General features: G+C 39.6%; 1 protein-coding gene across 1 annotated transcript; it reads left to right on the forward strand.

The window, feature by feature from the left end:
- The first annotated feature begins 5,688 nt into the window (after positions 1-5,688).
- On the forward strand, positions 5,689-6,096 carry LOC141628225 (uncharacterized). Its single transcript, XM_074441394.1, has one exon. It carries the CDS (start codon positions 5,689-5,691, stop codon positions 6,094-6,096), a length of 408 nt encoding a protein of 135 aa, XP_074297495.1.
- The last annotated feature ends 6,811 nt before the right edge of the window (positions 6,097-12,907 follow it).

Raw genomic sequence — 12,907 nt, forward strand, 5'->3', positions numbered from 1 at the left:
ATGCGACTACGGTCACTAATACTTCCGTTGAGCTCAATCCAAATTTCGAATAAATGTGTCCATGATCCAAACCCACATTAACTTGGGCACAGTGTGGCCGATGAAACCCTCATCAACATGAATTCGATGGATAGACATTTATCACACACTTCCTCTACGTAACAAGGTTTGTACCCCGGTGTGGCCGAGTGCACTACCTCACGAAATAGGTTTTCATGGTTTCTACTTTTTGGCAAGGCTAAGTCTCAATTGTTTGTTTTAGCGAGAGGTCATGTCAATTTATTATCTATCACGTTTTAAGTGAACTAAAGCGGTGAACTACGATAATTGTTATCGACACGGTCGATAAACTCGATAAAAATGCATGTTTAGTTATGCCGATTTAGCGATGCATGCAACATATAAATAAAATGCAAAGCATAAATAAAATCCTAGTATGGCCTTCCTAGAATAGTAAATCTCATAAACTATTACAAATTCGGAAACCAACTCTTTTGGTCCCTTGAACTTCGTTCTTGGCACACATTTCAAGGCAACACTTTCTTTAATGGATCGCCTTCTCGAGTGGCACCGTCTTCAAGGAACTCCGGAATAAATAAATTTAATTAATAAATTACATAATTTCCTATTATACATTTTTAATTAAAGTAAAATAAATCTATTAAATTACAAAATGGTGATACGAGATCACAAATAAATTACAACCGAATTGATATTCCCATACATTTCGGGTAATACCAACTAAAACTAAGGCCATACTAAGTAAAATTACATAATTCAAAAATTACATAAAATTAAAATTATGACAATCATAAATAAAATGCAGCATTATAATATGTATGAACATGCCCAATTTATGCTAAATCGCCTTAAGGAGCCAATATCGTATATTAATCGGTTTTTACGGATTTACGTGATTTAACCTTTTATAATCAAAATAATTATATAAATTCATATTTATGTACAAGTTAATTACCCTAACAAACTTAGGACTCAAAATTAGTCTCCACTAACATATTGACAATAATTAACTTATATTTCTTAATATTGTTCATAAATGGACTAAAAAAACAATATTATGTCATAAACTTCAAATAAATCATAAAAATTTCAAATAAATTTGAAATTTAAACTCATGAACATTTTGGAAAAATACCATGACACTCATAATGTTCAAAAACGTAGGTTAAAAATTTCGAAAATTTATCGAGAAAAACAATGTTGCGGTTTATCGGATTTATCAATAATTACCATAAAAATATGAGAAAAATTGTTTTCTTAACTTTTCACTTTTAGATCTAAAATATGTGATAAAATGCAACATGTGACGTTTTTCCTTAGTCATGAAATATGCTTTAGCAATTTTTACTAATTAAAGTCACTATTTATGTGATTTTTCATTAAAAAACCATAAATCATGCATAAAGACTTCATTATAGCTAAAAATTTTACACACATCTTGTAAAGTTTCTTGTGACAACATACTAAATTTCTATGACCAGATTTGAAATATAACTCATATTAACCTATTTTCTCATTTAAATACGATTTTATCTTGAAAAATCCATATTTCGAGCATAACAAATCATATTATTATGAAACTTTACAGACCATCAGTAGATAATATATGTGAAAACATATACAAAAACCACTGGAAAATTCGAAGTTTAGCTAATTTTAGTCCAAAAATGACATTTTTATCATAAAAATCACATTTTAATGCCAATAATATATAAAATGAACAATAAAAATCCATAAATAAACCAAAATATCCTAAATACATTTTAGGACCAGAAAATTTAAACATGCAAATTTATTTTAAGGTTTATCTTCATAAAACCAAATTAATTAGTTTTGTATGTTAATCATATAACTAGAAAAAACTATAAACCGATTGCATGCAAACAACCTAAGGCTCTTGATACCGCTTGTTAGAAAATATTAATCTCATTAATTTACATATTCATATATGAAACAATTTATTTAGTCATAAAATAAATTTTAGATCTTATGCATGCAAACATAAATAAGATGAAGAACAAGAGAGAGAAGGTTGTTGGGTTTTCATAAAAAAAGAAAGAATGAATCGTGGGGAAAAATCTCTCTATATTTCTCACCAAAAACCGGTGGGATTTAGTGGTTATGGACCATTTTCCTTTTTCCTTTTTGTCTTCATAAGACAAATTATGTAAGCATTTGTCCATAGTCATGTCACTATCAAGTGTCATAGACAAATGAATAAGACAAAACTTCTAAAATTTGCCCACCAATTTCGGTTTTGATGTGTAATTTGGAGTCCGTTTTATTTTTGTCAATTGTACAATTGTATGTCATGTGACATGTGACATCTCTTATGTCATGTTTTAATTTAAAATGCATATTTAACAAATTAAATATCATTTACAAATTAAATAAATCACATTTAACAAATTGACTAGTAATTCAAAATTACTTTCTCATAAAATGGTCATTTAAATACTAGTTAGTATAATTCACAACATCTTTTAATTATAACTAACTTATCATTCTCATCTCGCGTATTTCGCAAACACCGATTAATTTTAGTAATATAACTTCTAAGATTACTAAATAAAATCTTATTTAATCACATTATAATAAGATGTCATTTTCTCTCTTATGATAATAATTTGTTCAATTTTAAGGAATTAATTAATCTGTATCGACATACAATTGATTAACCTTATTCAATTAAGGGAATCGTCCTTTAGGTGTGACCTCCAGGGATCAACTGATCACCACCGTCGCACGACAGTAATGTCAAACTCTAGCCAGCCAATCATTACCGATATGTGTGGACCAGTTGACTATATATGTTATGTATCATCCCTTTCGTATTCTTGATATGAGATTTAAATATGTGATCAATATGATCGACAATTGTGATCGCATTATTGTCGGGGACACTTACTCCAACACCTACCTACTAAAGAAGGGATATTTGAAAGACCTGATGCCATCAAAGAACAGGGAAGATGATGGAGCAAGAAAGAATCAAGAAAGGCAACAACGTGACCTGCCCCCAGCACCACCCATCTATGAGGTCAATGGAGGATCTGAGATCTGTGGCCTGACCAGTTCAGCTGCAAAGAAAATTGACAGGGAGTCAAAATGAAATCTCCTTTTAAATCTAGAAATTTACCTCAAATTACTTTTGATGACACTGATATGCAGGGAATTCCTGACCTACACCATGATAGCCAGGTTATCACCATGGAAATAGGAACTCCACGTGTCCTGCGAATTCTAGTAGATGGAGGTAGCTCAGTAAACCTGATCATGCTTGACGTCCTTAAAGCAATGAAGATTAATTAAAGCCAAATCATAAAGAGATCAAATGTCCTAGTGGGATTCAGTGGAGAGACAAAAAACACGCTGGGAGAAATATATCTGCCAACATATGTGGAAGGAGTATCCTCGCATGAGAGATTTGGAGTCCTAGACTGCTTGTCATCCTACAATGCTATCCTAGGAAGACCATGGATCCATAATGTCAGGGCTATACCTTCCACCTACCACCAATGTGTCAAGATACCGACAGAATGAGGAGTAGCAACCATAAAAGGTGAACAAAAATCTGCCCAGGAATGTTACACTGAATCGTTGAAACCTTCCAAGATAGGTAAGTCTCTCGCCTAGCAACTACAGTACCCTGTCAGGACTACTTATGTGGCAGAAATCAAAATGGAAATAGATCAAGTTATTTTAGACCCTGAGTATCCTGAAAGGCATGTACTGGTGAGATCTGATGTCTCTGACAATATCAGACCAGAATTAGTAAGCTTTCTTAAGAGTAAATCTTCATGTTTTGCCCTGTCTCATCTTGATATGACTTTTATAGACGCTAACATCATCACACATAATCTCAACATTGACAAATCTTATAAGCCTGTGCAACAGAAAAGAAGAAAATTTGTCTCTGAACGCAATACCATTATTAATAAAGAAGTAGACAAATTGCTAGGCATGGGAATGATAAGAGAGGTCATGCACCCTGAGTGGCAGGCAAATGTGGTGGTTGTACAAAAGAAGAATGGTAAGTGGAGAGTTTATGTAGACTACACAGACCTCAACAAAGACTACCCAAAAGACCCATTCCCACTCCCTCATATAGATGCAATGGTAGACGCCACAGCAGGACACGAACTCCTAACATTTATGGATGCCTCAAGTGGATTCAACCAGATCAAGATGCACCCATCTGACCAGGAACACACTGCATTCATCACAGAAAGCGGCATATACTACTACACAGCAATGCCCTTTGGCCTGAAGAATGCAGGGGCAACATACCAAAACGTGGTCAACATGATGTTTAAAGATCAAATAGGGGATACAATGGAGGTTTATATTGATGACAAGGTGGTCAAATTAAAAAAGGCTGAAGATCATGTTAGGGATCTAGAAGTAGCTTTCAAGATCCTGGAAGAATTTAATATGAAACTCAACCCTTCCAAATGCCATTTTGGAGTTTCTTCAGGCAAACTTCTGGGATACATGGTAACCAAAAGAGGAATAGAAGCTAGCCCAGAACAGATAAAAGCCATCCTGGAACTAGAATCTCCCAAATCAGTCAAAGAGATCCAAAAGTTAACAAGAAGAGTTGGAGCCCTGAACAGATTCATATCCAGATCATCAGAAAGATGCAGACCCTTCTATGACCTCCTCAGGAAGAACAAGTCATTCAAATGGTTGCCTGAACACGAAGCAGCCTTTCCGGACTTAAAAGCATACCTAACCACCCCTCCACTATTGGCTAAACCAAACAAAGGAGAACCACTGACAGTTTACCTATCTGTCACTGACACAGCAGTGAGTGGAGTTCTAACTAATGAAATTAAGGGCCAATAGCACCCTGTCTACTATGTAAGTAAAAGTCTCCTGGATGCAGAAACAAGGTATGGTTTACTTGAAAAATATGTACTTGCTTTAATTATATTTTGTACCAAACTTAGACCTTACTTAGAAAGTCACCCAATAATTGTCAGGACTAACCTGCCTATCAAATTTGTCCTGAGAAAACCTGAGCTCTCAGGCAGAATGGAAAAATGCTCAGTACAACTAAGCACTTATGACATAACCTTTGAACCTAGGACAGCAATTAAATCTCACGCATTAGCAGACTTTGTGGCTGAATTCATGCCCAACCTAGAACCAGACCTCATAAAAGAGGTCAACCATCTAGACACCCGCAAATCAGGCCAGGAATGGACCTTACACATAGATGGAGCAACAAATATGATAGGAACTGGCCGAAGACTAGTATTGAAATCACCATAGGGAGACCTAATTGCTCAGGCTATTAGTTGTGAGTTCAAAGCAACAAACAATGAAGCTGAATATGAAGCCCTGATAGCTGGACTAAAGGTATGTATAGAACTTGGTGTGACAAATCCCAAGGTAAAAACTGACTCCCTTTTAATTTTTAATCAAGTCAAAGGAATATATGCTGCAAGGAATTCAAAAATGATTCTCTATTTAGACTACGTCAAGAACCTTTGCAAAGAATTTAGTTCATTTGACATTGATCAAATAACAAGAGACCTGAACACCCAGGCTGATGATCTGGCCAGCCTGGGATCAAATTTAGCCCTGCTGTATTTGATAAAATACCCATTGTCCACCTGTTGGAACTAACCATAGAAAAACCTGATCAAACTTGTCCTATCCATGGACACAACTTCTTGGACCAAACCATACTATGATTGGTTCTTACATGGAATACTCCCTAATGATAAGAATGAAGCAGGAGCCCTAAAAATCAAAGCCTCTACCTATACCATTATCAATAACATGTTGTTCAAAAAGTCACTGGCTGGACCTTACCGGCGCTGCCTGGAACCTGATGAAACTAAACAGGTCATAGAGGATATACACGATGGATACTGTGGAAATCACAAAGGCAGCAGAAGCCTTGCTAGTAAAGTTCTAAGAACAGGCTACTTTTGGCCAACCCTGAGAGCTGACTGCATAACCTACAGCTCCAAATGTGAAGGCTGTCAAATCCACTCCCCTTATATCCACCAACCTTCAGAGCTATCACACTCCATCTCAGCTCCCTGGCCATTCATGAAATAGGGCATGGACATAGTAGGCAAATTACCTCAGGCACCTGGACAAAAAGTTTTCATGCTAGCAATGACTGACTACTTTTCCAAATGGATAGATGCAGATTCATACAGGCAAGTCAAAGAGAAGGATGTCATATCATTTATTGAACATAATATCATATGTAGATATGGGATACCTTCATAGATAGTCTGTGATAATGGTACACGGTTTGTGGGAAAGAGGACAGCAACTTTCTGTGCACAATGGAATATTAACCTGGTAACATCCACACCAGGCTACCCAAAAGCCAATGGTCAGGCAGAGTCTAGTAACAAAGTAGTAATTAACTGCCAGAAGAAGAAGTTAAAAAGAAGAAAAGGCAGATCGGCTGAAAAACTCCCCTTAGTCCTCTGGGCCGATAGAACTACACCTAAAACAGCCACAGGCCAAACTCCCTACTCTCTGGTCCATGGCTGTGAAGCAGAAATTCATGTACCAACCACCATAAGCAGCCTGAATACCATAGAGGAAAACAGGCCACTATTACAAGACAGCCTAATCCTAACTGAAGAACTGAGAGATGCTGCCAAAATCAGGATAGCCTCCTAGCAGCAAACAGTAGCCAGAAGTTACAATAAGAATGTCAACATTAGGGTGTTCAGGGAAGGAGACCCGGTCCTAAGAAAAGTCTTCCCTTACACCAAGGACAAAAATGCTGGCAAGCTAGCTCCCACATGGGAAGGGCCATACGTAATTGACTCAATAGTAGGATATCCAGCTTACAGACTGCAAACTTTGGACGGAGAAATGATCCCCAGATCTTGGAACATTTCCCACCTAAAGTTATTTCATGTCTAAATTAAGGTAAATCTATCAACTCTATCTGTGCCTGACTATGTTTTATATATAACAAACCCCAAAATAAAATCATGCGACCTTAACAAATTATGTTTTCCTGCTACCTGCTATCTTGCCTGGATATTTGCCTATTTTCTTTTACACAAACTATATCATGTCAGCGTAGTTAAATCCTAATATGTTGAATCCTGAAAACTTGTTTTCCGCCATTTTTGCATTAGTTATACATTACACACACGCTTAAACAAATATTGAGGATTGAGGGCCACTCCACCCAACCTGAACAGCATCCCAAAAATGCTTTCTTCAAAAACTAGGCACCTGCCTGCTTGACACAAAGAACACACATAAAAAACTGAACTTAGTACAAAAAAAATAAAAGACAAGTACGATGGTGGAATAGACTAAACCACTTGTCTAACAAGCCCTCCTGATAGCCAACAAAGCCATCATTTCCTAAATACGGAATGAGGGCCATAAGCCCTCATGACAGGCATCATTCTAACAAAACACGTCAAAATGCATTATTTACAGGTACAAATCAAGTCACTCAAAGGAATAAAGAGAAAAGAGGATTCAATTTATACCAAGACAATGAAGTTGTCTAGGGAACACCCCTCCTGGATAGGGAAAAACATTCTCAAAAATAAAAAAAACAAAAAAAACAAATTGTTTGTCCAAGGAACATCCCTCCCTGGATGGACCAAAACAAGAAAACAACTACTTTAAAAAAATAAACCAGAAACAACTAGCCTGCCTTGGAAGAAGTAGCAGATTTGATCCCATCATCCACAGGCTCTTCCTCTTCCTCGTCATCCTCCCCATCACCAGCCTCACCACCCTTTTCCTTGGACGCAGGAGAATCTACCTCCTCATCAGCATGCAGCTTGCAAAGCTCAGGGTAAGTGGCATTAAGGTTAGTTATCTCCTGGTCAGGATCCCAGAAAGGCCTGACTTCAACGGGCTCCTTCACAGCATCCACATGACCCCTACCAAAGAAGTAAAGAGCGGCATCCTTATAACTGCCCTGTACCAAATCCCTCTCAATAGCCAATTCATCATTTACCTTTAGCTGCTCCTGCATAGACTGCTTATCAGCCTTTAACTCCTCCTGGACAATATCAAATTTAGCTTGAAGAGCTTTGAGAGCATCTTGAGCAGAATTCAACTTGGATGACTTCACCATCAACCAAGCCTCCCTGCGTCATTGTCCTCTTTCAAAGAATGATTCTCAGCCTTTGTTTCTTCTAACTCAGCCTTAAACATCACAGCATCTTTCTTCAGAATCTGCACCTTCGAATCCAAGGTATCTTTGAGGTTGTTAATAGAATCCAGCTGGCAGGCACCCCTCAACATATCATTTACATTCTGACAAGAAGTATATCCCCATTTAAGCCACATAAAACAAAAAATAAATACCAACACAAAAACAGACAAAAAGGAAAATACCTCATGAAGCATAGTGATCAAATTGGCAGCATAATCCCTGGTGCGGTACATGGCACCCAAAGCACGAGCAGAAGAATCCTATGCCTTATACTTATAATAAGGATCATCAACCATAAAAGATTGAGCCCGGATCTGTTCCTTAGCAAAATGAACCTCATCCAGCCGAACCCTAACCCCCTTAACCTCATGATCCCCTCCTGATGATTCATCTACCCTTTTTCTCTTTTCAGCCCGACTAGCCTCATCCACAACCTTCTCAGGGGATACCATATGTACCTCCTGAACAGGTTCTTGAATTTGCATTGCACTATCACTTCCTGTAGCCTAACTACTCTTGGATTTCTCCCCTGTAATCTGAGAAACGCCTGCCTTCACCAGGGATAAACCAAAACTAGATATCCTATCAGAAGCCCTAGTAGCTGCATGACGAGATTCTAGATCAGCAATATAAACACAGGATCAAACAAAAAAAAATCTACAAAACAAAGGCAACAAAACTTAATGCCTGATGAAGAAGCCCCTGAAGCTTTAGCACCCTTCAAAGGTTTGTAAGTGCTCAGTTTAGCTTTCTTGAAGCGAGGCATAGGTGCCTGCCCCAGACAGGCAGGCCATGTCCTTTCCTCTTCAGGCAACGCCATAAAGGTAGCAATCCGGTCTGCCGACCCCTTAGCATCAGGATCATTTGCCGAATCAGTCACTATAAAATCAAGTAGGCATATTTTCAAAAAAATATAAATCATCTCTAACCAGAATATAATGCAGGAAAAGAAAAATTACCTTCCTCAACGGCAGGGTAATGGAGATAATCCGGATCAGGGGCAATAGAGTCAGCCCTGATGAACATATAGGTCTGGGCCCATCCTTTATAATCTCCTGAATCGAAGTTGGTAATCAGATGAGCCATCTTCGACCTGACTCGAATATTAAACCGACCAGGGGAATGACTCTTCAAGTGATAGACGTTCTTGAAATCTTCCAGAGTGATGATCAACTTGTGTTTAGTACACAATTGCTCAACTAAATGGACGATCTTCCAAACCATTGGCATGAGTTATAATGGAGGAACCCTGACAGCCCTGATAACCTTAGCCATGTAGGGAGAAAATGGAAGCTGACATCCACCCTTAAACGCCCATTCAAAGATGCAAAACCAGCCTGGACTACTCCAATTGGCCCTGACTGGGCCGCTCTCAGGGATCCAAACCTCAACTTTAGCAGGAATAAGACCCCCGCCTTTCAAATAATGTTCAAAGGTCGGCTTCAATTGGTTAGCCTCATGAAAAGAAGCAGACAAAGCCTTTACAGGAATATATTCAACCCCCTTGTATGACGTAGACAGAATTTCTGGAGGAGCAGGAACCTCCATACCCTACATAACCTCATCCTCAGGGATGATCTATGGAACATCAACAAAAACCGGAGTTTTCTCAACCCCAGTAGCAGCTTTAGATGTAGCCGTCTTTCTTCTCCCCCCCAGCCATTGTTTTAGATTTAGTTGAAGGATATATTTTTTATGGTTTCAAAGAAAGGTTGATTTCACAAGAGAATTTTGGAAGAGATAGAAATTATAGAGAGTTGAAAAATAAGAATGTGAAAGCAAAACGGATGTTGCAAGAGTTTTATAGCCGCAAAAGCACAACGGGTAGCACAAGTGGACAAATCCACTAATGACTCTCCTAGGGTTTGATGAACCTACCTCATTAATGAGTACTAGCCATTATGGAAGTTGAAAATAACTTAAACTCTTTTCCGGTAAAATATTCTTATACATTTTTTGCCTGGCCCAAATTTTTTATCTCCTTATCCACTGGAAATAAGAAGATAAGGGGCAATTGTTGGGCCTATAATTAGCTTGCCTAAATAGACAAGAATCAGGCAGTGTCCAAGGCCAAAATCTGAACAAGACATACGTAAAACCAGGCATTTGGACTGCTTGGACAGGCACCAAGCAGGAGAGAAACTCAGGATAAACAACTACTAAGCCTGGCCTGAAAAGACACCACGTCTAGCATAAGGGTAGTATCATCCAAGCTGGACAGGAGACAACAGAAACACGATCAGGCCATATAAACAAAATCCCTATAAACAAGGAAGACCTATTCAAAGGAAGAACATAGAGGAAAGGATCAAGGGCAACAGCTGGAATGAAGAATGGGTCAATCAACCACTTTCGGGTAAATAGGGCACGAGTCCTATTTACCAGGAAACCCTAAACAAACTTGAGCACACCGTTTTGAAGCTATTATAAATAGAAGAGAATACTAGAGAAGAGACATAGATACTCACCCACTCGTATACCCACACTACTACTACTCTCATTCTTGTATTCAACAGATAATTGAGCAACACTCTTAGCCTGTCACGCCTGACATTCAAATTCCCTGCCAGGCTACCTAAAATCATAGTGCAAATTCCTCTTAGCTTGGTGCCTGTGGTTTTTTCCCTTATTCCTAGGGCTTTTCCACGTATAAATCTTTGTGTCTTTACTTTTTGTTCATTTGTTTATTTAGATACGTCAATCAGGCGAGTTAAATTGAGTTAGATCACCCCTCAAATCTTCCCTGGCAGGACGTTCTTATTCAGTAAAATCCTCCTAAAATACCATGATTGTTACTCCTCTTTGACTCCCGCCGACAACCCCCTGATTAAGGGATTGCTTGGTCTTGGTGATGGGGTTGATATCGCTATCTCGGAGCCGGGACAAAAGGCGGATGCCATCCGGCCAGGATGGGTCTGCTTTTACCTTTATCCATTTAGGTACGGTCTTCATTTCCCCTTCCTAAAACTCATGCAAGACATCCTTTATACCAATAACTTTGCCATTGCACAAATTTCTGCCAATATTTGGAGGGTTCTTCTCTACTCCATGTCTGCTAGCCAGAATACCAGCAGCTTCATCTCCTTGGGTGAGCTAGCCCATATGTACGGAATCAGGTCTCTCGGAAGAGGCCAATTTTCTTTTCGGGGCTCTGTTGAGACCCCCTTCAGGCACGTGTCAAAATCCAGGGATAAGAAGTGGTTTGAGGACTTATTCTATGTGAGGAAGGCTTCCATCCAGCCGCCGGCTGACTACATCTTTCAGAACTGAGTTATTACCTCGAGTAAGTGGCTCTCCTGACGCCTGATTTAATCCTCTTAATGTTTACTGGCTTACTTTTTGCTTTCGCGTAGGTCCCCGCCACCTGAATCGTCTGGGCAACCCAACATCTGCTCGCAACAAGCTTTTCTGCATCTCCCAGCCTGAGAGAAAGTTTCCTGATCTACTACCCGACTTCTCACCTGTCTCTTTTTCCAATCCACAACAATCAGCCAACACCATGTCTTCTGGTAAGCCACTTCGTACTGTCATTCACGCTATCTCTGCTTTCACGCAATCTTGTTGTCTATCTGGTGTTTCTGGTTTTCTGAAATCTGGTTGCTTGCAGGCTCAAAAGTTGACCCCTTGGAGGCCATCCTCCAGAGCACTAAAAGAAAGACAACTGCTACGAGCCTCGACATAGCTTCTGCCTCCAAGAGGACTGCCCCTGCCGCCTCCTTCCGGTCTCCTCCTAGCCATCCCAGCACCATTCGTCCTGAACCTTTAGAAGTCAGCCCGTTGTCCCGTCATCCTCCTACTTCATCTGCTAGTCCACCTGCTGCCTCTAGTGGCAGCATTTTTGCTCACTTCCTTGATGGTTTTGGGAACATTGACAAGGTTCCCTACTGGCCTGAGATTGACCAGAAGAGATGGCTAAGAATGATGTACACAATGCCTTTATGATGAGTGCTCTTCCTCCGCTACCTGTTCTAAGTTGTTTATATCACCTATGCTAATTTTTCTTTTCCTGCTTTCAGGCCCTCCAGTCAGCCCTATATAATAGGAAGATGATTAACGTAGTCCAGACTACCAGCAGGGCTACTAACGCCAGGAACCAGGAGCTGGCTGGGACCATCTCTGAGTTGGTGTAGCAGCGTTCTGACTTGAGGGGATGGGTGCTTGACCATCTCTGAGTTGGAGCAGTACCTTCTCTGACTCTCTCAAGCGTTCTGACAAGAAGATCAGTGAGCTGATCTCCGTGGCCACCAATATTGTTCCATATGCTACTTGGCGGGTAAAGATCAGCGTGATGCGTGCTGCACTCAACGAGCCTCCAACCTTGGAAGCTATTGAGGAGGAAGAAAGACAGCAGAAGACCCTGTACCCAGTCCAGCCTGTTTTGAGCATGCTGATGCCCGAAGTTGGCAAGGTGAATTCTCCTGCGCTGGCTGAGCAGACTTCTACTGGGGATGCTGGCTTATTTCAGGAGGCTGCTGTTGCTGAGGGGGCTCAGAAGGCTGCTATTTCGGAGGGCGTGCAAGCTGGTCCTGTACCTAAAATGGGATTTCAGTAGGAGATGGCAGAGGAGGTGCCAGAATTGGAGGTCATCAATGTCGCCTAAAGTTAAAAGTTTTTTTATTTTTAAACTTTTTTGGATGGTGGTCTGACCCTGTATGGCCAGATTTGTAAACTTTTTAAACACTTTTATATTTACGCTTTCTCGCAGTGGTGGGG

The sequence above is a fragment of the Silene latifolia genome, chromosome Y (genome assembly GCF_048544455.1).
Source record: "Silene latifolia isolate original U9 population chromosome Y, ASM4854445v1, whole genome shotgun sequence".
Classification (NCBI taxonomy): Eukaryota; Viridiplantae; Streptophyta; class Magnoliopsida; order Caryophyllales; family Caryophyllaceae; genus Silene; species Silene latifolia.